This window comes from Podarcis filfolensis (genome assembly GCF_964270895.1).
Source record: "Podarcis filfolensis genome assembly, chromosome: 13".
NCBI classification, from domain to species: domain Eukaryota; kingdom Metazoa; phylum Chordata; class Lepidosauria; order Squamata; family Lacertidae; genus Podarcis; species Podarcis filfolensis.
The window spans coordinates 40,179,840-40,205,651 of NC_139615.1; the positions used below are offsets into that span (position 1 = coordinate 40,179,840).

The 25,812-nt window shown below is 45.6% G+C and overlaps 2 protein-coding genes across 2 annotated transcripts; both read right to left on the bottom strand.

The window, feature by feature from the left end:
- Nucleotides 1–109: 109 nt before the first annotated feature.
- On the bottom strand, nt 110–16,600 carry CWC25 (CWC25 spliceosome associated protein homolog). The gene is made up of 10 exons (XM_083583366.1): nt 16,489–16,600; nt 12,813–12,985; nt 10,302–10,538; nt 9,283–9,352; nt 8,613–8,728; nt 6,598–6,667; nt 6,300–6,463; nt 4,344–4,430; nt 3,509–3,673; nt 110–1,099 (listed from the first exon to the last, which is right to left on the bottom strand). Exons 1-10 carry the CDS (start codon nt 16,504–16,506, stop codon nt 985–987), a joined length of 1,215 nt encoding a protein of 404 aa, XP_083439492.1. The 5' UTR covers nt 16,507–16,600; the 3' UTR covers nt 110–984.
- A 3,644-nt stretch (nt 16,601–20,244) lies between these two features.
- SPMAP1 (sperm microtubule associated protein 1) lies at nt 20,245–25,812 on the bottom strand. Its single transcript, XM_083583695.1, has 3 exons — nt 25,467–25,812; nt 23,161–23,260; nt 20,245–20,514 (listed from the first exon to the last, which is right to left on the bottom strand). The coding sequence occupies exons 1-3, from the start codon at nt 25,671–25,673 to the stop codon at nt 20,357–20,359; spliced, it is 465 nt and encodes a 154-aa protein (XP_083439821.1). The 5' UTR covers nt 25,674–25,812; the 3' UTR covers nt 20,245–20,356.

Sequence of the window (25,812 nt, forward strand, 5' to 3'; positions counted from 1 at the left end):
ACCGCACATTCTTCTCCAGTTCCACATGAAACACAACAATATTTCAAATGAACTGCGAATGCGAACTGCTTATTAAGATAAATCACCACAAAAACGTTAAAACAGCTGCTTAAGAGAAACTATATCTATTATTCCAGCTGGATTTTATACAAAGATCAGCATTTACACATCACAGACTACACAAAGACGGCTGTCCCATTTGGTCAGGTGTTACTTTTTGTCTATTCTTCAGAAAGCTAAGCTTCACCACTTAGGAAAGTGCATCTGTCTCCACTAAAACGCTTTACGTAAAATAAAGCCTCGTTTCATGAAAGGCACCCCTGTCTCTACGGTATTAGGTACCCAGCACAAAATCTTATTTAACAGTTGTTTTAAAAATGGACTGGATAGAACACCAGTCTTGGGGGTGGGGGAGAATAACTCAGCAAAACAGAAACAAAAGCCAAAGGGAAACTATAATCCCCAGAATTTTCCACTTGCCTCACTAAATTTTGGATGGGTCCAATACCCAATAAGATCAAGTTATTTAAGAAACAAAAAAGGAATTATGATCAGCCAATAAAATACACGTGGTTTTGGCAGCTGTGCTCCTTATAAGAAGCGATGACATAATCAGAAGCGAAAGAACCACCTCTTCTTTCTTTCTTTCTGTTCCATTCACTGTGGATGCAAATCTCCTCTAGCTGATGCCCTCTAGCCTAAATGTGTTAGCTCGATGGAGCTTCAAGCCAGGGCCTACCATCAAAAAGCCTTGCCAGGAGTACATCAAACTCTTCCAAAAGCTGGGGCCCCACAGGCCTTTACGACATCCTAGTTTGGAAAAAACGGCCCTTATAGCAAAGCATCAAAGATAACGTCTTCCTCATGATACCCAGGTACAAGGCATCTCACACAGTGAGAGGGCAGCTGGCCTGAGCTGTGGAGTTTATACGAAGGTTTCCCTATCTGGTCCAGTGGTCCGGTGGAGGAAGACAGAAGCAAGTCTCATCTCTGCATGAAGTTTTTTTCCAGGGCTGCCGCTGTCCTTTGGATGGAGTGAATGTTCCTCTTGACCCTGTCTTCAAGGGAAGAAGTTGACGCACTCTCAAGCTTTATGTGGCTGCAGGAAAACCGAGAGAGAAAGAAACGTGATGGGTTGGAAAAAGCAGCCTCCTGCCTTGTACCCCAAGGGTGTTTCCCACCAAAAGGAATTTTAGGCAGGAAGGAAAGAGGTGGAAATGGGCTCAGAAGACGCAAGGCCTCTTCTTAAACCACATACCAACTGCATATGGTATACTTCCTGAGCCACGTGCAACCCTTACTTTAGTTTCGGAACTGAAATTTTATAGGAACACGTGAAGGTGTTTAAATCATACCACTGGTCCATGTAAAAAAAAAAAAAAAAAGGTAAGGTAAACGACCCCAGGACGGTTAAGTCCAGTCAAAGGCGATGATAGGGTTTCAGCACTCATCTTGCTTTCAGACCAAAGGAGCCGGCGTTTGTCTATAGCTACCGTATTTTTCGCTCAATAACACGCACCTGACCATAACACGCACATCGTTTTTAGAGGAGGAAAACAAGGGAAAAAACATTCTGAATGAAACAGTGGATGTATCATTTTTGTGCTTCATGCTGTGGCCACAGACATGTGATCTGATGGTGAATTTGGGGTGACCCAATGCAAAAATCCTGAGAATCCCTGTGGATCCATGCTTTGTAACCACGTTTTTGCACCATTGCAGCCCCAGGCAACAGTGGGTGTGTGATTTTGGGGGGGCAGGCTGTAGCCATGGACATGCTATGTGCTCTGATGGTGAATCTGGGGTGACCCAATGCAAAGATCCTGAGGATCCATGTTTTGTAACCACGTTTTTGCACCATTGCAGCCCCAGGCAACAGTGGGTGCGTGATTTGGGGGGGGCAGGCTGTAGCCATGGACATGCTATGTGATCTGATGGTGAATTTGGGGTGACCCAATGCAAAGATCCTGAGGATCCATGTGGATCCATGCTTTTTAACCACATTTTTGCACCATTGCAGCCCCAGGCAACAGTGCGTGTGTGATTTTTGGGGGGCAGGCTGTAGCCATGGACATGCTATGTGATCTGATGGTGAATTTGGGGTGACCCAATGCAAAGATCCTGAGGATCCATGTGGATCCATGCTTTTTAACCACATTTTAAGTGGGGAAGGAAGGAAAAATACAGAATGGACAAGGAGCACGAGAGGGGTGTGCAGAGAAGCAGCTGGCTAAGAATGCAGGAGAGGGGTATAACGGGAGGGAGGAAAGGAAGGCAAAAGTTTTCCCTCACCTACCCACCCAAGCCAGCCAGCTCTCTCTCTCTCTCTCTCTCTCTCTCTCTCTCTCTCTCTCTCTCTCTCCCTCCCTCCCTCCTGCATGTTTTCAGCAGCACCGGAGCACAGAGACGACACTCTGCTTTCCCCTCTGCTTGCCTGGAGGGGAGGGGCTTTCCCTGCTCTTTGTTCCGTTTGAGCAAACACAGCAAGGAAACAGAGGAGGGTGGGCAGTAAGACCCTGAGGCAGAATGCAGGAAAGCAGCCACTTCCTCTTTTCAGGTTTCCCTTCTCCGAGACGCGCGATTTGATTTTTGCCTGATTTTTTTTGCCATTTGGCTCCAGGGACCACACATTCGCTCAATAACACGCACAGACATTTCCCCTTCCTTTTTAGGAGAAAAAATCTGCGTGTTATAGAGGGAAAAATACGGTAACTTTCCAGGTAAGGGACGTGGGTGGCGCTGTGGGTTAAACCACAGAGTCTAGGACTTGCCGATCAGAAGGTCAGCGGTTTGAATCCCCGCGATGGGGTGAGCTCCTGTTGCTCGGTCCCTGCTCCTGCCAACCTAACAGTTCGAAAGCACGTCAAAGTGCAAGTAGATAAATAGGTACCACTCCAGCGGGAAGGTAAACGGCATTTCCGTGCGCTGCTCTTGTTTGCCAGAAGCGGCTTAGTCATGCTGGCCACATGACCCGGAAGCTGTACGCTGGCTCCCTCGGCCAATAAAGCGAGATGAGCGCCACAACCCGAGTCGGTGACAACTGGACCTAATGGTCAGGGGTCCCTTTACCTTTACCTTAACTTTCCAGGTCATGTGGCCAGCACGACTAAACCATTTCTGGCACAACAGAACACCATGACGGAAACCAGAGCGCACGGAAACGCCATTTGCCTTCCCGCCACAGCGATACCTATTTATCTACTTGCACTGGCGTGCTTTCGAACTGCTAGGTTGGCAGGAGCTGGGAAAGAGTAACAGGAGCTCAGCCCATCACGGTGATTTGAACCGCCGACCTTCTGATCGGCAAGCCCAAGAGGCTCAGTGGTTTAGACCACAGCACCACCCGCATCCATGTAGCCCAGTGACGTCTAATATTTTGGGCAGTGGTTCTCCAAGGTCTCCCATCACTGAATCCTTTTAACTTGAGATGCCAGGGACTGAACCCAAAGCACATGCTCAGCTATAGCTCCCCCCCACCCCAAATTTCAGAGGAAGGGAGGAAACTCACTGTATGAACTTCCCATTGCCGTTATCAAGTTTATCCCGTGTGAGCTCTCGCTCCTCTTCTTTTCTGTGTCTGTTCACGTTCTTCGCTCTCTCCTCTTCCCTCCACTTGGCATTGTCCATCATTTCTCGACGTTTTCTCTCCAGCTCTTCTGCAGAGAGTTTTCTCCTAAAGCAGGTCAAATGCAGTTTCAGTCCCCACAGCCTCCAGCGCTGGAGCTACAGCAGAATGTTGTAACTTTGATCCGTGTTATCGGATCTGAACACTGTTTGGTCTTTTTTTTGGTGAGCCAAGGAGAACATGGGTTGATGGGCGGTCATACAAATAGGGTAAATGAAAAGACCTGGGTTCAAATCAAATCAAATCCCTGCTTAACCGGGGTACTCCAAGCAAATGGATTTCTCTTAGCTACAGCAAACTGCCTCTGGCTACTTGCAGTGTGTCAAGCTCATTTAGAGGACATAGGCAATCTTGAATGTGCCCAGAAATGAAAAGGAAGCTAGGGCAGAGCATGACACATGGGCATTAAGAGATCTACATTTCACACCCACATCAGGATTCATCTGGTTTTAACCAGGTCTACTGAGTACATTGGACCACCCAGGGCACAGAACTGAAGTCTAAAACCTGCTTATTAAAAAAAACAACCTAAGAGCAGCTTTCTGGTCTTCAGCATCCAGGAAGGCGGACTTGAATTAAACACCAAGTGCGGGACTTTGACTATCATCACCTTGCTTTGCCAATCCATTTTGAGGCCTCTTGCATGAAGGATGCAGCCTTCTAGAGCTCTTTCCCTTTCTTCACAATGCACCCTGTCACTGTACCCACTTAAACATACCTTGAGGTCTGTGGTCTTCTATAGACTTCTTGCTTCGGCGAAGGACTCCTGCCTCCCGTTTTTGCCTTCTGTTCCTTGATGTTGTGGCTGCAATTCAGGAAGATCCTTTTTTTATATCCGCCACGAAAATAATGATTTGGTCCCAATGAGTCTTGGACCTATTCCGTTCTCCTGCCCCTTCCCAATCTTGTGCTATTACTATTATTGATTGAATTTGTACAGCACCCGTCATCCGAAGATTACAGGGCAGGTCACAAGATAAAAAGACAAAATGAGAACACAAAATACATAATAAAAAAATGAACAAACCAATATCCCTCTGTCAGGTGGTGGTGTGGTTGCTCGAGAAACCTGTCTTTTCCAGGCTTTATTATTAGTGCAAACTATTTACAGTGAAGAGCGTCGTTAAGGTCATGTCTGGCTCAGTCGCTAGCAGAATCTGGGAGGGGTCGGTCCTTGTACCTCCTCCAGCATAACAGTCGCGTGACCCCCAGCCTTCTCCTCCCCTCCTTGCGCCGAAACCTACTGCACAGAGTGGGCGCTGGCAAAGGGGTATTTCCCTCCTGTCTGGCTTTCTCAGCCTCAGTGTTGAGGCTCTCCCTAGCATCCCCTGGTCCCACCACCTCCTCCCCACTGGAGGTGGGGCTTTACTCCTCGCCAGAGGAGGAGCTGCTTCGCAAGATCTTCGGAGGTTCCCTATAACACAACTGCCCTTCCCCCTCTCGCCTCTGACCTGATGTCAGTTCCCTGACACCCTCCTCCCACGAAAAGGCCACAGAATGTTAATCAGCCAGAGACGTGCTAATAAACTTTTTCTGCCTGGCACCTAAAGATATATACCATATTTTTCGCTCCATAAGACACACTTTTTTCCTCCTAAAAAGTAAGGGGAAATGTCTGTGCGTCTTATGGAGCAAATGTGTGGTCCCTGGAGCCAAACTGCCCAGGGGCGAAAAGCAGATCATGCTTTTTTCTTTTTTTGAAAGAGGGAAGTGGGTGTTGAAACAAAGCTGCTAATCGGCAAGCGATCGGGAGGGAGATAAGGCTGCTGGTAAAGGAGCCTGCCAGGTAAAGAAAGGAACTTGCAAGGAGAGGAGACAGGAATACTAAAAACAAGCAATGAGGAGAGAAATTAGAAGAAAAGGAGGAGCAAAAAAATGCTCCAGCTAAGGAAAATACATTAAGGCAAACAAGAGGGAAGGGGGTATTGAAGGGAAGCAGCTGATCAGCAAGCAATCAGGAGGGAGATAAGGGACTCTAGCGATAAAGGAGGCTGCCTGGGAGGGGGGAGGTAAAAGCCCATGGATCCTCAGGATTTTTGTGTTGGGTCACCGCAAATTCACCATCAGACCACACAGCATGTCCATGGCTACAGCCTGCACCCAAAAAAACACGCATCCACTGTTTCGTGGGGCCGCAATGGTGCAAAAACATGGTTACAAAGCACGAATCCACAAGGATCCTCAGGATTTTTGCATTGGGCTACCCCAAACTCACCGTCGAATCACATATCATGTCTGTGGCCACAGCATGAACCACAAAAATCATACATCCAGTGTTTCGTTCAGAATATTTTTTTTCTTGTTTTCCTCCTCTAAAAACTAGATGTGTCTTATTGCCAGGTGCATCTTATGGAGCGAAAAATACGGTAGTGAAGCCTCCCTGGGGAGAACATTTCACAAGCAGGGAGCCATGGCAAAAATGGCCCCTTCTTCTGCTGCCACTCTCTGGACCTCTCGCAGAGGAGACACACAAAGAAGGGTCTCAGGTGATGAACACAGGGTGGGTCAGACATATGCTGGAGATGGGATTATCTCCCTTTAAGTACACTCAGACCCCATTCTGCTTTCTCATGACACTCCACCACAAGCAAATCATTCTAAGCCAGAAATAGCCTGGCTTCCATTGCACTATCAATAGGCACCCAGCAACAGCTGCCCCCATCTCCTTGCTTACTGTTTATTGTGCCTAGGTGACCTTGACCTCCTGCGGCTGCTCTGCTCCATCTCGTAAGCGCTCTTCTTGCCAGACGTCCTCTCTGGCGACAGGCCGCGGCTCTTCGACCCAGAACTCTGTTGGACCTTGTGGCCAAATGTGCTTTCGCGGCCGGCGTTTTGGATCTGAAATGGGAGAAAGGTGCGACTGGTGATGGTGGCAACCATGCTTGCCAGCCGTGGTCTTCACCCCTTCCATTCTGCTCACTGTAAATGCTACCCCAGGGGGGAAGTCTTAAGGGTAGACAGCTTGGGCGTACCTGCAAGCCATACCCGGGTATTTTGGGGTGAAGGGGCTCCGAGGAAAAGCGGTCCGTTTTCTCCCGTGACCTAAAGCAAAAGACAAAAGCAACATTTATGCCAGCCTCTTTGTCAGCCTGGTTATTACTGAACCTCTCCAGGTGGTCTAATAGCTACGGAGCCTTCAGATATTAAAGGTAAAGGTAAAGGGACTCCTGACCATTAGGTCCAGTCGTGGCCGACTCTGGAGTTGCAGTGCTCATCTCGCTTTATTGGCCGAGGGAGCCGGCGTACAGCTTCCGGGTCACGTGGTCAGCATGACTAAGCCACTTTTGGCAAACCAGAGCAGCGCACGGAAACACCGTTTACCTTCCCGCCGGAGCGGTACCTATTTATCTACCTGCACTTTGATGTGCTTTCGAACTGCTAGGTTGGCAGGAGCAGGGACCGAGCAATGGGAGCTCACTCCGTCGCGGGGATTCGAACCGCTGACCTTCTGATCGGCAAGTCCTAGGCTCTGTGGTTTAACCCACAGCGCCACCCGCATCTTCAGATATTTCATGGCACCTAATTCTGAATGCCTAATGTGTAGACACCAAGCCTTGTCAAGGAACCCAGGCTAACAGATAGACAAGGGGAAGGAAAACAAGGCAAGACTGGCAGCAGGAAGGTGCAGAGCAGGATCTCCATGGGGAGCCAACGAATTGCCTGAGGCAGGAGAAAGATGTACAAGTGCATAGGCTTGAAAAGGAGAAGCCTCTGCCCCCCACAAGGACATTTCTGAAGGGAGAAAGGAAACTGTTCTGCCTGTCCTCGCTTTAGCAGATACTGAATCTGCATTGGTTTGGGCTGGGTGTCCATCAATATGAAGATGATACCCAGCTCTACCTCTCTTTTAAATCAGAACCAGTGAAGGCGGTGAAGGTCCTGTGTGAGTGCCTGGAGGCGGTTGGAGGATGGATGGCAGCTAACAGATTGAGGTTAAATCCTGACAAGACAGAAGTACTGTTTTGGGGGGACAGGAGGTGGGCAGGTGTGGAGGATTCCCTGGTCCTGAATGGGGTAACAGTGCCCCTGAAGGACCAGGTGTGCAGCCTGGGAGTCATTTTGGACTCACAGCTGTCCATGGAGGGACAGGTCAATTCTGTGTCAAGGGCAGCTGTTTACCAGCTCCATCTGGTACGCAGGCTGAGACCCTATCTGCCTGCGGACTGTCTCGCCAGAGTGGTGCATGCTCTGGTTATCTCCCGCTTGGACTACTGCAATGCGCTCTACGTGGGGCTACCTTTGAAGGTGACTCGGAAACTACAACTAATCCAGAATGCAGCAGCTAGACTGGTGACTGGGGGCGGCCGCTGAGACCATATAACACCGGTCTTGAAAGACCTACATTGGCTCCCAATACGTTTCCGAGCACAATTCAAAGTGTTGGTGCTGACCTTTAAAGCCCTAAACGGCCTCGGTCCAGTATACCTGAAGGAGCGTCTCCACCCCCATCGTTCTGCCCGGACGCTGAGGTCCAGCGCCGAGGGCCTTCTGGCGGTTCCCTCATTGCGAGAAGCAAAGCTACAGAGAACCAGGGAGAGGGCCTTCTCGGTAGTGGCGCCCGCCCTGTGGAATGCCCTTCCAGCAGATGTCAAAGCGATAAACAACTACCTGACATTCAGAAGACATCTTAAGGCAGCCCTGTTCAGGGAAGTTTTTAACGTGTGATATTTTAGTGTATTTTTGGTTTCTATGGAAGCCGCCCAGAGTGGCTGGGGAGGCCCAGCCAGATGGGCGGGGTATAAATAATAAATTATTATTATATTATTATTATTACTGAATATCCACTGCTGCTTCACGGGCAGAGTAGCTTCACGTCCTGTCTCTGCAGTTGTGGGCAAACCACTTTCTCCTTAGGCCCCTTTATCAACATCGAAAGGAGTGACAGAGCCATATCTCACAAGGCCAACCCAATTGAGAGTGGAAAATACATTGCTAATTAAGAACAGGAAAAGAGTGCTGAACAAGGTCGCACTGCGTATAAACGTACTTGGCTTTCGCCTGTTCGTCTTCGCTGCTGCTGGGGCTGTGATGCTTGTGTTTCTTGTGCTTCTTCTTCTTATCTTTCTTCTTCTTTTTCTTCTTCTTCTCCAAACTGCTTTGCAACTGGGGGTGGGGGAAGGAGAAAGGTGCCAGCTCCGTATCAAACGACACAGTGATTTATAACGCAGTTCTACCCCGTGAAGGAGTGCGAGGACAAAGACTTCTTCCCACCACCTCTCTTTGTCCTATTCTGTATTAGATTAAGTTGGAATAATTATCTCTTGATAATATATGGGTGAAAATTGCTGCTCCAACCGTAATCAAGCACTGGAAAGGGGGCAGGTTGGAAAGTCACCCTTCCCTGTACCAGTCTTTAAACCACTTTGGTTGTGAGCACACAATTAAAAGATGATGGTTACATTTATCCTCAATTCATTTATATCAGAACCAATATAATGCCAATTAAATCAGCATCAATATAATGCCAGGGTCCACGCCTTCACTCCCAAACATTTCAAGCCTTGGAATTAAAATGCTATTTCCTCCCACCCCAAAGACAAGAGAACATTTAAAATGTTAATCCTTGCTATAAGGATTTTTTACAGACAATAGCACAATTCTATGCACGTCCCATAGAATATTAGCTAAGGGTACATAGGATCGCAGCCATAACATACCAGTTCTTTGATCTTCTTCATTTTTACAGGGTTGTTCAGAACTTCACGCTTCTTCTCTTCCTCCCTCTTCCTAAATAACAACATTAAAAACCGGGGGTGGGGGGTGAAGAGAGATTTCAAGGTTATGATGAGATTTCCCCATGCACAGCACTGTTATCCCAACATTGCAATGAAACCTAACTTCAGGGTTCGCATCACTGCAAGTTTCTGCGATGTAACGTAACGTCTCAGCTTTACATTTTTCTTACATCTTTGTCTTACTAGAAAGGTAAAGGGACCCCTGACCATTAGGTCCAGTCGCAGACGACTCTGGGGTTGTGGCGCACATCTCACTTTATTGGCCGAGGGAGCCGGCGTACAGCTTCCGGGTCATGTGGCCAGCATGACTAAGCCGCTTCTGGCAAACCAGAGCAGCGCACGGAAACACCGTTTACCTTCTCACCACAGCGGTACTTATTTATCTACTTGCACTTTGACGTGCTTTCAAACTGCTAGGTTGGCAGGAGCAGCTCACCCCATTACGGGGATTTGAACCACCAACCTTCTGATCAGCAAGCCCTAGGCTCTGTGGTTTAGACCACAGCTACTACAGTGGTACCTCAGGTTAAGTACTTAATTCGTTCTGGAGGTCCGTACTTAACCTGAAACTGTTCTTAACTTGAAGCTAATGGGGCCTCCTGCTGCCGCCGTGCCGCCAGAGCACGATTTCTGTTCTCATCCTGAAGCAAAGTTCTTAACCTGAAGCACTATTTGTGGGTTAGCGGAGTCTGTAACCTGAAGTGTATGTAACCCGAGGTACCACTGTACTGGTCTTTTAAAGCTACTTTTGGGAGTCTTTTTAGCAAGGTAAAACAACCCACTTTAAATAAATACATATTAAAGTGGGGAACTGGTGGCGCTAATGAAAACAATGTCATCCTCCCACTGCATGGTCACACTAAATAGGCCTTGACTCCCCTGTACTTTACAAAACTTAAGAGCACCAATTGGTTCCATATAAAGCTAAAGATTTTTGCTACCTTATCATGAACAGCGGGTCTTCTCGGATCTTGCTGGCCATATCCAAAGCAGAGTTGGCACCTGCAGGGGCAAAGATGGAGCCTGGCAGAAGACCGGTCTCAGAGGAACAGCCTGTTTCCTTGTCCTCCATGGTCTCAAAGACGTATTTGTCAACTGGGCGGCCCATAAGGTATTCATCTCTGTTCACCATGCCTCCTGGTCCTTGGTACATCCACTCCAGTTTCTCATCTTTTTTCCTAATTCATTGGTGGAAAAGGACATTGAACATATTTTTCAGACCAAGTGGGTGGGAGCTGAGAGAAATGCAAAAGATGTCTCCTCTACAACAGAAGCACCTCTCAAACTGTTATAAGGAAGAGTTGACCAAGGAAACGACTGAGTAGCCGACGGAAGGTGAAACAGATCTGGGGGTAATTTTAAACTTTCTAAAATACGTTTTTGTGCCTGTGCTTTGTTTAGAAATAGCGCAAGTTAGAAACAGAAATAAAGACACAGGCAAGCATATATACACAAGTCAGTGTTAGATATTACTGAACAATGTAACACAGCACGATGGCCAAGAACAATGGCACTAAACACTATTTATAGACTAATACAAATGATCAGAAATTACAACCAAAGTCTCTAAATCTTCCTCACCAGTCACAGTAGAATAATTCAAAAGTTTGATATATACATAATCTGTCACCAAATATCGCCGGAAGTCAAAAGTTCAGTGACTACAGTATCATATGAGCACTGATCCAGAGTATATTTTCTACAGCGTTTATATTTGCTTACATGTAAGACTGGCTTGTTAAGAAATTTAACTCCATCCTTATCATATTAATTCTTACAAGTCTGGCTGAAGAAGCATTGATCAAGATTGGCTGATGAAGCATTGAAGGAAACGGATTGGTTATCCGGAAACTCTGTTCCGGCGATATTTGGTGGCAGATTATGTATATATCAAACTTTTGAATTATTCTACCGCGACTGGTGAAGAAGATTTAGAGACTTTGGTTGTAATTTCTGATCATTTGTATTAGTCTATAAATAGTGTTTAGTGCCATTGTTCTTGGCCACTGTGTTGTGTTCTATTGTTCAGCTTGCAACACAGGGGTTTGTTTATGGATTAGTGTTAGAAATTAGCCAGGCACCAGGTGCAATTTGCTACTGGCATTGGTACAATTGCTATTTTTTTCAGCTGGGATTCAGCGGAACTCAAGTTCTGTCACCTCTCAGGTGGGCATCATTGCCATTCTAAGAGAACAAGGAAGGCGATCTTGGTGAGTTCTGGCACCTCTTTTTCTAGAAAAATAGCACTGTTGCAACTACATGGAGATCTCTGTATGTCAGGCTGGTAACTGACATTTCCATCTGGCTGGCCCCTCCAGTTTTCTTAAGCGGGCATGCGGAAGAGCTTATTTAATGCATTTATATCCCACCTTTTTCTCAAAGGATTACATGGTTCACCCCCCCACTCAATTAATCCCTAAAACGACCTTGTGAGGTAGGTTAAGAGGCTGGGACTGGCCCAAGGTCACCCAGTCAGCTTCATGACTGAGTAGGGATTTGAACCCCAATCTTCCTGTGTGGTGTAGTGGTTAAGAACAGTAGACTCGTAACCTGGTGAACTGGGTTCCCTTCCCTGCTCCTCCACATGCAGCTGCTGGGTGACCTTGGGCTAGTCACACTTCTCTGAAGTCTCTCAGCCCCACTCACCTCACAGAGTGTTGGTTGTGGGGGAGGAAGGGAAAGGAGAATGTTAGCCGTTTTGAGACTCCTTAGGGTAGTGATAAAGCGGGATATCAAATCCAAACTCTTCTTCTTCTACTGGTCCAACACTCTAACCACTACACCACACTGGCTTCCTAGAATATTTCTGTTATGGGGCTGCTATATAAGTTAAGTGGGTAAACAGATATGGGGAAAGCAAAATGTCACTTAGAGAGGGATCTGACAAACACAATGCGAAAAGTCAAAGAGGACACTAAAAAGCCAGAAGAAGGAGGGAAGTCTGCTCGGGAGAGCAAGAACAAATGTGAAATATAATGTATGTGTATGTGCAGTATGTAACTAAAATTCAATAAAGATCATCTGAAAAAATAAAAAATAAAAATAATAGGGAGGGATCAGAAATATTTTCCTTGAGGCTTGAATTTGTTTTATTCTGGATTGTTTTATATGATGTTTCAATGTGTTGTAAACCACTTTGAGATTTTTTCTTTAAAATATAAAGCAGTATGGAAATGAAATGAAATTAATAGAAATAATAAGCCTCACAGGGGGGGAAAGGTGCCTGGCTTATATATATCTGAGTTTCTGACCCTGAACAAATATAATTTCACTCCAAGTTTTCCCCAAATAACCTGAGAAACCGTCATCCTATGAGGCTGTTTCTACTAACTGATTCATATTTCTGTGGTGTTTTGGTTACCAGCATAGCTGCTTGGAGAAGAAATGCTAAGCATCTGCTCAGTTTAAGCCCTAAATATGCCAGTCGGCCAAGGAAATCCTGCCCAACATACTTGACGGCCCCCACGTCCTCCGCATAGCGCTGCATTTCCTCCCGCGCTCGTTCTTCATGTAACTCCCGCTGCAGCTCCTCGATTTTCTTCCGTTCGGCTTCATGCTTCTGTTCTGCCTTCCAAACTTTCTCCACATTGCGCAAGGTTTGTGGATGCCAGCTTTTCTTGAGGTTCTGCGAACAGAAATGAGCCCCTTGAATTGAGGTACACAACAGGTGATAAGGTTTCCCTTGCAAATGGTGTACCAAAACAGCAAACGCTGCCAGGAACAGTAAGGGGAAAGAAAGCATTGAAGCGAATATTTTTCCCGATTCATGAGTAGCAGAAATAACCCTTGCTATTGTTTTTAATACAGTGGTACCTCGGGTTAAGTACTTACCGTATTTTTTGCTCCATAACACTCACTTTTTTCCTCCTAGAAAGTAAGGGGAAATGTCTGTGCGTGTTTTGGAGCGAATGCCTGCGGGTGGCGGGGGGATCTGCTGCAGTCGTGAGCAGAGGATCCATGGTTCCCCTTCCTTCCCTCCTCCATGGTTACAAAGCATGGATCCACATGGATCCTCAGGATTTTTGCATTGGGCTACTCCAAATTCACTGTCAGATCACATGTCTGTGGCCACAGCATGAACCACAAAAATCATATATCCACTATTTTGTTTAGAATATTTTTTTTCTTGTTTTCCTCCTCTAAAAACTATGTGCGTGTTATGGTCTGGTGCGTGTTATAGAGCGAAAAATATGGTAATTCGTTCCGGAGGTCCATTCTTAACCTGAAACTGTTCTTAACCTGAAGCACCACTTTAGCTAATAGGGCCTCCAGCTGCCGCCGCACCGCTGCTACATGACTTCTGTTCTCATCCTGATGCAAAGTTCTTAACCTGAGGTTAGCAGAGTCTGTAACCTGAAGCTTCTGTAACCAGAGGTACAACTGTATTCTGTTGGGAGCTGCCCAAAGTGACTGGGGAGGCTTGGCCAGATGGGCAAGGAATAAGTAATAAATTTATTATTACAGTGGTACCTCGGGTTACATATGCTTCAGGTTACAGACTCCGCTAACCCAGAAATAGTGCTTCAAGTTAAGAACTTTGCTTCAGGATGAGAACACAAATCACGTGGTGGTGGCGCGGCGGCAGCAGGAGGCCCCATTAGCTAAAGTGGCGCTTCAGGTTAAGAACAGTTTTAGGTTAAGAACGGACCTCCGGAACAAATTAAGTTCTTAACCCGAGGTACCACTGCATCATCATTATTATTATTATTAATTTACACTGACTGGCAGCTGGTCTCTAGGGTTCCCAACAGGAGACATTCCCAGCCCTAGCTGGAGCTGCCAGGGCTTCCACACACACACACACACACAAATTTAAGCAACTGAATACAGTGGTACCTCGGGTTACATACACTTCAGGTTACATACGCTTCAGGTTACACACTCCACTAACCCAGAAATAGTGCTTCAGGTTAAGAACTTTGCTTCAGGGTGAGAACAGAAATCGTGCTCCGTTGGCGCAGCAGCAGCGGGAGGCCCCATTAGCTAAAGTGGTGCTTCAGGTTAAGAACAGTTTCAGGTTAAGAACGGACCTCCGGAACGAATTAAGTACTTAACCTGAGGTACCACTGTATTGATAAAATTAAAACAAGAGTTTTAATTCCATCAATATTCAATTGTGCTTTAATGATTGCTTTCTCTTTTAGCAGTTATTTTTATCTGTAAGCTGCTTTGACTCCTGTCAGGGAAAAGGCAGGGGCGCAGTATTAATAAATATATAAGAACAAGAAGTAACCTGGCATAGCTCAGCTGGTACAGCAGGAGACTCTTCACCTCAGGGTCATGGGTTATTGCCAGAATTGGGCAAAAGATTCCAGCCTTGCATGGGGTTGGACTAGATGACCCTCATAGTACCTTCCAACTCTACAATTCTAAGATCCTATTATTCTAACCTGGGCAATTCTAAAAGCAAGGCAGACCACCACCATCGGTTTGTTTTTATGTCACCTTTCCATTGGTAGAAACATGCTTCAAGGCAACTTACAATAGCAAGAATGTTACTTGCCCAAAAATGGAAAGAAGGAAAAGTCCCAGCAAAAGAAGAATGCATACAAAAACTTATGGAATATGCAGAAATGGTGGAACTTATCAGGAAAATAAGAAATCAAGATAACAAACTTTTTGTAAAAGAATGGAAATGGTTTCTTGAATATAAACTATAAAAAGTACGTTGGCAGGATTATTGAAATAACCTGCAGTTTTATGTGTATATATTTAAAGAAGATGAGTAAATTTGGATAAATGAGTAAATATAGTTTTTAAGTAAATGAGTTAATTTGGATATGCAGAAGATATTAAAAATAAATTTAAGGAACCGCAGAAAAAGGGGGATGTAATAATATTAATAATTTATTATTTATAACCCGCTCATCTGGCTGGGTTTCCCCAGCCACTCTGGGCAGCTCCCAACAGAATATTAAAAACATGATAAAACATCAACCATTAAACACTTCCCTAAATAGGGCTGCCTTCAGGTGTCTTCTAAAAGTCAGATAGTTGTTTATTTCCTTGACATCTGATGGGAGGGCATTCCACAGGGCAGGCACCACTACCGAGAAGGCCCTCTGCCTGGTTCCCTGCAACCTCACTTCTTGCAATGAGGGAACTGCCAGAAGGCCCTGGGAGCTGGACCTCAGTGTCCGGGCTGAACAATGGGGGTGGAGACACTGTATACTGGGCTGAGGCCTTTAAAGGCTTTAAAGGTCAGCACCAACACTTTGAATTGTGCTCGGAAATGTACTGGGAGCCAATGTAGGTCTTTCAGGACCGATGTTATAATGTCTCGGCGGCCGCTCCCAGCCACCAGTCTAGCTGCCACATTCTGGATTAGTTGCAGTTTCCGGGTCACCTTCAAAGGTAGCCCCACGTAGAGCGCATTGCAGTAGTCCAAGCGGGAGATAACTAGAGCATGCACCACTCTGGCATCAAGTCAAGTTATGATATGTTAAAATGAATATAAAATTACTGAAATGTATAAAATTGAAAATCATAAATAAAATACATTAAAGTACAGTGGTACCTCAGGTTAAGAACTTAATTCGTTCTGGAGGTCCGTTCTTAACCTGAAACTGTTCTTAACCTGAAGCACCACTTTAACTAATGGGGCCTCCCGCTGCCGCCACATGATTTCTGTTCTCATCCTAAAGCAAAGTTCTTAACCCGAGGTCCTATTTCTGGGTTAGCGGAGTCTGTAACCTGAAGCGTCTGTAACCCGAGGTGCCACTGTAATAATAAAGGCAACTTACAACATGAAAAGATTTAGAGAACTACAGTACACACAAGACAAAAGCAGGTGATCTGTGACCCACTGTGAACGCCTAGCGTCTTACAATAACACCCCACTTCTCTTTCAAAGCTGGTCCGTCCGTCCCCCGCCCCCCCCGTATCTGAGCGTTGGCCTCTAGCGCCTTCGCAGGTGCTTTGCATCATAGACTCAGAACTGTAGAGTCGGAAGGGACACCCGGGGGTCATCCAGTCCGACCCCTGAAAAATCAACACAAAACCACACAACACTTCAGTGCTTCCACCTGGGCTCGAACTTCTCACACCGCCCTTCCTTGTCAACAGCTCACAGCTTTCTTGGGGGGAAGAACTACCCCCAGTGTCCTCCCCCCCCACCCCCGTCCTTACCAGGTCGCCTCCCCCCATGTCGACTGTGGAGGAGGCCGCGCCACCCGGCTGCTTCTTCGCCGCTTTCCTCTTCCGGTCTCTTCTTCAGCCGTCGCGGCGTGATGACGTCGCCCAACTCTCCCCCCGCCCGCCCCGCTTCCAGTTCTCTTCTTCGGCCGTCGCGGCGTGATGACGTCGCCAAACTCTTTCCCCCGCCCACCCCGCCTGCAGGAAATCGAACCTGCGCTTTGGGCCGCAAGGTGGTGCTAAGGACGCGCGCGCCTATACAGAGGCGCGCGATTCCCCCATTACTGAGGGTTGGGCTAGATGACCACGAGTGTCCCTTCCAAGTCTCTACACTTCTGATTCTATAAATTCTAGGCGCAAAACTCTTTTTCTTTCCCTCTCTCTCACTCTCTTGCTTTCTTCTTCACTGTCGTTTCTGGTTGTGCAGCTGAAATTGCCAGCAGCAAAAAGGAGGGTTTTTCTTTTTTTAAGCAATAAGTGGTGTATAAACTTTATGAAATAAATAAATGGCAAAGGTACAATATAATAACAATCAAAGTAAAATGATATGGGCAGATGATATTATTATAATATATGCTATAATTGGTTCTTTTTTGGAGGGAGACACGGGGACGCATACCCCTAAACATTTTGTGAATCGAAATGTAGCCTTATGAGGCTTTGCCCTCGGGTGGGGAAAATATTGCGCCTGGGAAAGGGAAGTGGGAGTCAAAAGACACTCAAGGAACAGTTTCGGAGAAAAGGCTTTTATTTCTACCATCCATGAACTGGTAGAAGGAGCAAGTGTGATAAGTCACAAAAAGCATGCACGAAATTCACAGTCATGTGCACAAGCATATATACCCCTTTCCAGATCCCTCCTCCTTTCTCCTCCCTCAGGAGTCCTCTGAGCATGAACAGAAAGCTGTCTTGGGACTATTGGGACTCTTGGCACCCTTCCCAGGAAAGGGGTTTCAGAGTGTTCAGATATGTTTCAATCTCTTGTTCTGGCATGGTTCCCGGACAGAAAGTAAGTTGCAATGTGGCTCTTTAGCAAGGCCAGAAGGCATCAGAAAGGCCTGAGAAACAATGGACTGTGTTCCCTACTTTTGTTGAAATCTTTTTAGTTACAGCAAGCAGAATGTTTCTGATGCTTAGCTAATGCTTTTAGCTGCTGAGAAAAATGATTTTGAAAAGCTCTGAGAAGCTTTGAGCCTGCTTTGGTGGGGGGTGACTTCGGGCCTAGGTGAGGTCACCTGTCCTCACCTTCCTTCATAACAAGAGCAGAAACTAAAACATAAAAATAAAGATTTAGTTTCTTCTCTAGCACGGTGAATCGTCAGTTCCGTTGCTATCCCTGATGGCGGCCTTTTATCCATTTACTGTATTTATTTTTCCCCATTTGAACTATAAAATGGTGATTTTCTTGAGTCAAAATGAGAGTACCCCTAAACTTTTTTTAAATAAAAAACTAAATATAATATATATATAAATATCTGCCCATATGATTTCTGGTCCATGGACTTTTATTGAAATTTTACTTTTATTGTTACTACAGGTATGTGTACCAAAAGCGTGTGCTAGAGAGGGTCCTGCTTTGAGCCCCTTACCCTGTCTTTGCGTCAGCTCAGGCCTGATAAGGAAAGAAGGCTTTTGTGTCCCAGCATCCAGTTTCCGACAGTGGAGGAGAACCACACAAGCAGGACATACTGCTACCCTCTTGAAATGACCATGCTGCAAGATCTGGACTCCCTCCATGTAGATTGAAGGTGCAAGCAGGTGAAGAAACCCTATTTCTTAAAGCTACAACAGTCTCTGCCGCGTCTCAATTCTCCAAAGTGTTACGGAAAAATCTAGGAGCAAGGCTGCTCAGTCACCCAGCTCCTCGGGCAGAGCCTACGGGTCCCTGCGGAATAAAGGAAGGAGTCCAGCCACTAACCAGAGTACATAGCTGTAGATCAAAGTTTATTGCGCAACAGGTTCAAAGAGGAATTTTGAACCCCGAGGATGGGGTGACAAAGAGTTTTAAAACTTTCCCACCATATCCCAGAATATAGTTCGTACAGCATCATTGCTGCATCATTGCTACATCACTAACATGTCACAAACGGGGAGGGGTAGACAGGGGTTACACTAGTTTAACCTTGGCGAACATGTCCAGACAAGTCCTTGGTACAAGATTAGCATAAGCAGACATGGCCTCTGTCCAGTATACCTGAAGGAGCGTCTTCACCCCCATTGTTCTGCCTGGACACTGAGGTCCAGCGCCGAGGGCCTTCTGGCGGTTCCCTTGCTGCGAGAAGCCAAGTTACAGGGAACCAGGCAGAGGGCCTTCTCGGTAGTGGCACCCGCCCTGTGGAATGCCCTCCCACCAGATGTCAAAGAGAAAAATAACTACCAAACTTTTAGAAGACATCTAAGGGCAGCCCTGTTTAGGGAAGCTTTTAATGTTTAATAGATTATTGTATTTTAGTGTTTTGTTGGGAGCTGCCCAGAGTGGCTGGGGGGACCCAGCCATATGGGCGGGGTATAAATTTTATTACAAATTATTATGGCAGGGCAAGACTCAGGTATAAGATTAGCATAGGCAAACACCTCTGAAGTCCCACCACCCAAAGTACAATAGAACTTCCTTTGCATGTCTGGCCCCTTGGTAAGTTTGGTGATGGGATTAGGCTTTCCTTGGCCAACAATCAGCTCAACAATTGTCACCTCTGGAGACTTCCTGAGGTCTCTTTTTCAAGGGGGAAATAGCTTTGGAATGGAGGAAACTGGCAAAGAACCTCTGGGGACTTCCTGTAGTCTCTTTTTCAAGGGGGAAATAGCTTTGGAATGGAGGAAACTGGCAAAGGAGTTGATTTTATATTATTTTTAAAGCTAGGTAACTTCCCTGAGCTGTCAAGCTGAAAGGATACATTCAGGCATAATATCTGTAACATTTAAAGTTGTGCCCCCCCGTAATTTCCATAACAAAAGGAACACAGGCCCTGGGTGAGTGCCTGGGACCCCCTGGGTTATTGCCACTGCTAGGCAGAGAGAGGGGGAGGCACTCAGCCTTTGTAATGTTGTAAACAAAAATTGCCCTTTTCCCTTATGGGTTATCCAAGAGCCCATACAGAGTCCTTATATAGGTTCCCTATTGGTAGGAGAGAATAACAGAGGCCAACCAGAGAATATTGAGAAGCAAAGCAGCTAGTAAGCTTGATCTTTATTGATCTGTTGCTCCCCTCACCCGCAGGAGAGAGGAGGAACCCAGAAAAATGGCACGCGAGGCCTTATAAAGACTTTTGAAATTGCCACCCTGTAGATCACGACCACCCCCAGAAACATCATACATACATCACGGAAAAGGCGGTCTAAAACAGAAATTTGAATGTTGTTTTTCTCCTGTCATTGTTTATCTCCTGTCTGGCAGGTTACTTGATTCGATTGCCTGGGTAGCCTGGCCAGTCTTTTGTAATGATAAATACTTAGTTCCTGGGCCATGTCACAGGCTCACACCCTATTCATATCTTAAATGTGCCCTTAAGACAGGATTTGTGAGGAAAGAGACAATGGGGAGGTTTCCCACTTTGACCTTGCAGAGAAAACATTTGGTCAGTTTAGGAATCAAAATTGTTCCAGGTTGGTCTTCCTGTGCTGATCTATGTACATGCTTGGTTAGTACATTTATGAACACCTCCATATATCTAAGACCTCAAAATTCCTATCACAGTAACATTATTCTTCTGTCCCCCACCCCACAGCACAGAAGCACACACACAATGTTCATGTAAATAAATTAAAAGTATTTTATTATTATTATTTTGGAGAAAGCAATATAATTGACAACAAATGGAGAGTGTGATAAGAGGAAGGCAGTGAATAAATGATATGCTACGCTTCAATGGATGGGGAAACATGTGACTTCGCCAAAGCAAGAGGAACGGGTGCGGAGATCAGGGGTGTTGCGGCGATAGCCATAACGTCCATTGTATCCTTTCACTGGCTTAATGTCCATCAAGTGCCAATAGTGGCCAGCCACTTGCTGCGGAGAATGACCTGTAATAATAATAATAATAATAATAATAATAATAATAATAATAATAATAATAATTTATTTATACCCCGTCCATCTGGCTGAGTTTCCCCAGCCACTCTGGGGTGAGGAGAGGGGGAGAAACGAATTATTTATTACCCCTGCTGTAAGATAATTCCTCTAATTCCCTTATGGGGTTTTTCCAGAGCCTGGATAGAGCCCTCCCTGGTCGTGAAGAAAGCAGAGGCCAACCAGAGTACAGTGGTACCTCAGGTTACAGATGCTTCAGGTTACAGACGCTTCAGGTTACAGACTCCACTAACCCAGAAATAGTACCTCGGGTTAAGAACTTTGCTTCAGGATGCGAAAAGAAATCACGCGGCGGCAGCGGGAGGCCCCATGAGCTAAAGTGGTACCTCAGGTTAAGAACAGTTTCAGGTTAAGAACGGACCTCCAGGACGAATTAAGTACTTAACCCGAGGTACCACTGTATATTGAAAGCAAAGCGGCTAGTAAGCCTGATCTTCATTTAAAAGGAAATAAACTGTTGCAACAGGGTCACCACACGCAGGACAGGGGAGAACCCTGAACAATGGTGCACAAGACCCCATAATGGCTTTTGAAGTTGCCCACCCTGTACCCCAAGACCACCCCCCAAAACATCATACATGCATCACAGGAAGAAGCCACCTCCAGCAGAAATTTGAGAGTATTGCTTCTCTCCTGTCTGCCAGGATACCTGATAATGCCTTAAGGTAAAGGTGAAGGACCCCTGACAGTTATGTCCAGTAGCAAACGACTCTGGGGTTGCAGCACTCATCTCACTTTAATGGCTGAGGGAGCTGGCGTACAGCTTCCAGGTCACGTGGCCAGCATGACTAAGCCGCTTCTGGCGAAACCAGAGCAGTGCACGGAAACAACGTTTACCTTCCCGCCGGATCGGTACCTATTTATCTACTTGCACTTTGACATGCTTTCGAACTGCTAGGTTGGCAGGAGCAGGGACCGAACAACGGGAGCTCACTCCATCGCAGGGATTCGAACCGCCGACCTTCTGATTGGCAAGCCCTAGGCTCTGTGGTTTAGACCACAGCGCCACCCGCGTCCTGTTGGTAAAGTTAAAGGACCCCTGACAGTTAAATCCAGTCGCGAACAACTCTTGCATTTTCTGGGTAGCCTGGCTACCCAGGTGATGGTGAATACTTTAGTTCCTGAATCTCTTGCACATAATTGAGTTTGCTCAGCTTAACAGATACAGTGAAACCTCGGTTTTTGAGTGTCTCGGAAGCCGAACGCCGAAAACCCGGAAGTAATTGCTTCCGTTTTCGAACGCGCATCGGAAGTTGAACGGCTTCCGCTGCGTTTTTCTTTTTTCTCAGTGGATTTTGCAGACTGCCCATTGCTCCTCGATTTTCGAACATTTAAGAATTCCAACGGTCTTCTGGAACGGATTACGTTCGAAAACCGAGGTTCTACTGTACTTGCCAGACTGTGTTTGCAGGAGGGTGTAAGCCCCTACAGTCGAAAGACAATTGGAAAGCTTTTCCCATTTCCCTCCTCCTCGCAGAGAAATATTTGAGGTCAATTTGGGAGGGTCAAAATGGCTTCAGGATTGCTCTCCTGACCTATTTCAGACATGTGGTTTATATACTTATGTATGTGTTTGCCTTGTACATTTATGAACATTTATTCTATATTTGAGACCTTAGAATTCTTATAACACTCCTTCTTGCATCCACCCAGGTCATTAATAAAATGTCTAAGTTACCATCTGTCTAGCATCCTCAGTACAGTGGTACCTCGGGTTAAGTACTTAATTCATTCCGGAGGTCCGTTCTTAACCTGAAACTGTTCTTAACCTGAAGCACCACTTTAACTAATGGGGCCTCCTGCTGCCGCCGTGCCGCCAGAGCCCGATTTCTGTACTTATCCTGAAGCAAAGTTCTTAACCTGAAGCACTATTTCTGGGTTAGCGGAGTGTGTAACCTGAAGCGTATGTAACCTGAAGCGTATGTAACCCGAAATACCGCTGTACAAATCTTTCCTGCTCGAGCAAGAAACAGAACTTTGCTTTTGCAGACTTCTTGGATGTCTCTCGTCGTTGCTAGTGAGTAAAGGATTTGTCTGTGTGAGGGACCTTGTCGTTCTATGAAGGAAATAGGGCGGGTTAAGCACGTTTAACAAACTACAGTTCCCATGATTCCATAGGGGAAGCCATGCTTGTTTATGGCGGTACAGTGGTACCTCAGGTTAAGTACTTAATTTGTTCCGAAGGTCCGTTCTTAACCTGAAACTGTTCTTAACCTGAAGCACCACTTTAGCTAATGGGGCCTCCTGCTGCTGCCACGCCGTCGGAGCACAATTTCTGTTCTCATCCTCAAGCAAAGTTCTTAACCTGAAGCACTATTTCTGGGTTAGCAGAGTCCGTAACCTGAAGCGTATGTAACCCGAGGTACCACTGTATATACTGCTTTAAATGTATCACATGGATGTGTCCTGAATTAAGTCATTTCTGCAGCATCAAACACAGCTTCAAAAGCCTTTGATTCCCACAATGAAATGGGGGGAACAGCTCCAAGAAGAGAGAGAGAGAGAGAGAGAGAGAGAGAGAGAGAGAGAGAGAGGAACGACAAAACACAGGCATAGAAAAGTCGTAGTATTTCTCTCACCTGCCCCTGCCCAATTTCTCCTGTTCAGGTACCTCTGTCCTGGCCCATAGATATGAAAATAATCTACTATCCAGCCATCCCTCGAGGTACCTCCGCGGGTCTGTAACAAGCAAACGCAATTAAAAAAATATTACTAATGCTGCTTAGCATTTTAGTACCAGCAATGTGCCAGGGGCTGTACGGAACTAATTTTTTTTTAAAATTCCTTCTAGTTAAGATATTTTTGGGCGGGATGAAGTGATAAAATTTGCAGGGTGGGGAAGGAGGAGTCCTTTCAACTTTTCACATTGCCCATCACATTCCTTCCCTTTTTCCTAATGTAATTGGGGCTGATGTCATAGGGGCATGTGGTGCGTACAGTGAGGTCATAGAGGCAGTTGTGACATCAAGCAGCAAAAGCCGAAACATTCTAAGAAAGGGAAGTCCAAATATAGAAGATATTGAAGATTTCACACACCCCTTCTGAACACCCATAGGCCATGCTATAGGCTCCTTCTGAAGATGCACAGCCTATCTATCTTTTGGAAACATTCCAAGGTCTTTTAAGTAGGACACAATTTATTTTTTTGATTTAGGGCACAATTCAGGAGCCTGGTGGTGATTGGGTCTTCATTATATTTTCCCCATTTACTTTCAATGTGCTGAATGGATTGGAATCTGGCTAGACACTTAAGAGAGGGCATAATTCTTCTGCCTCCAGAAGCAACCTAGATTTAAAACAATTGAAAAAGCAACAATGGATTTTACTAGCCTAATGGGCGAAACAGTAACTTCTGTATGGCTAAGCACTTCAAATGCTGATCCAGCCTTTTATTAACAACCTCCAAGGCAGGCAAACCCACACACCACTCCAAGAGCAATGAATTCAATTACTATACACTTTCAAAAAGATGCACAATGCTTTCCGTTCTCGGGCAAAGCTCTAACATACCAGTAAGAGGTATTACCGAGCTGTTCTGCGCAATTATGTGAATTACCGTATTTTTTGCTCTATAAGATTCACTTTTTCCCTCCCAAAAAGTAAGGAGAAATGTGTGTGTGTCTTATGGAGCGAATGCAGGCTGCGCAGCGATCCCAGAAGCCAGAACAGCAAGAGGGATTGCTGCTTTCGCTGCACAGCGATCCCTCTTGCTGTTCTGGCTTCTGGGATTCAGAATATTTTTTTTCTCGTTTTCCTCCTCCAAAAGCTAGGTGCGTCTTGTGGTCTGGTGCATCTTATGGAGCGAAAAAACGGTAAATTGCAGCACGTGGCGACTCACCCTAGCACTGCAGAAGCAGACACATTGCACAGCCAAGGAAAGCAATGGCAGCAAACTATTATGGGATGGAGGAGCTGGCCTGGCCGGAAAGCTCCAAGGGGGCAGTTTGCGGACCACAAACTAAGAGCAAGTTTCTTTTTTTTTTTAAGGAATATTTATTAAGATTTTACAAAGACAAATATACAAAAACACATAATAAAAAAAATAAGAAAAATAAGTAAACATACAAAAAAATTAAGAAAAATTAAAAACAATTATTTTTCATAGCTTAAAACTCATTTGCTTGTTTCTTTGACTTCCTCACACCTCCCCTTCTTGTATTCCCATTTAAATAATCAAATCAGCAAATCCTTACCCTCTTTCATTCATCTTATCTCTATAACTTAACATTTTATAACTCAGTATTTTCATCCATTGTCAATTCATTTTTGCATATTCTTATTAACTTTGTTGCTAAACCCTTCTTCCATATTCTTAAAGCATTACAGCTGGAAACCACTTAATTTCTATCCAACATCATTCTATCATTCATTAATTTTACAATATTTCTGTAGATAGTCTTTAAATTTCTTCCAATCTTCTTCCACCGTCTCTTCTCCCTGGTCTCGGATTCTGCCAGTCATTTCTGCCAATCCCATATAGTCCATCACCTTCATCTGCCATTCTTCCAAAGTGGGTAAATCTTGTGTCTTCCAATACTTTGCAATAAGTATTCTTGCTGCTGTTGTAGCATACATTAAAAAAGTTCTGTCCTTCTTTGGCACCAACTGGCCGACAATGCCCAGAAGAAAGGCCTCTGGTTTCTTCAAGAAGGTATATTTAAATACCTTTTTAATTTCATTATAGATCATTTCCCAGAAAGCCTTAATCTTTGGGCACGTCCACCAAAGGTGAAAGAATGTACCTTCATTTTCTTTACATTTCCAACATTTAAGTAAGAGCAAGTTTCTGCGGGAAATCGTCTTGCAGAATCGCGAGTCAGTAGATCCTGCAGTACCTGTGTGATTGTCAGCCGAGTTGGTTTTATTATCCTTTAGATGCACTTACCTGTTCTGTCCTTTTCAGCACAGATTTGACCACTGGGGATGAGAAGTAGCTGGCCGCGTGGATGTCCAACTGAGCATTATACGGAGGCAAGGCAGACCACAGCCTGGGCAGGAGGTTGGTGTAGCTGCTTGCTATAGTGTCTACGGCCACACCATCCAGGATGAATTCCTTTTGCCTTTGTAGGCATCTTCGTGTGACGCAAGTCATGTTTTGTCTGAGGCAAGAGAAAAAGCCACTGGTCGCTATTCCCAGCTGTACCGCTTTCCCTGTCGCCTCCCCAGCAACTTTCACTATTTCCTGACCACACAATCCGTGTCACTGTGATGCTATCAGCATAGACAATTGC

Coding starts and splice junctions, on each gene's coding strand:
- CWC25 (XM_083583366.1), bottom strand. Junction 10,539..12,812: donor GAGGACGTGGGGGCCGTCAA/GTATGTTGGGCA, acceptor CCAATGAATTAG/GAAAAAAGATGAGAAACTGG. Junction 3,674..4,343: donor AGAAGACCACAGACCTCAAG/GTATGTTTAAGT, acceptor GACCTGCTTTAG/GAGAAAACTCTCTGCAGAAG.
- SPMAP1 (XM_083583695.1), bottom strand. CDS start 25,673: ATGACTTGCGTCACACGAAGATGCCTACAAAGGCAAAAGGAATTCATC. Junction 23,261..25,466: donor TGCTGAAAAGGACAGAACAG/GTAAGTGCATCT, acceptor TGCTTGTTACAG/ACCCGCGGAGGTACCTCGAG. Junction 20,515..23,160: donor GAGAAATTGGGCAGGGGCAG/GTGAGAGAAATA, acceptor TTATTATTACAG/GTCATTCTCCGCAGCAAGTG.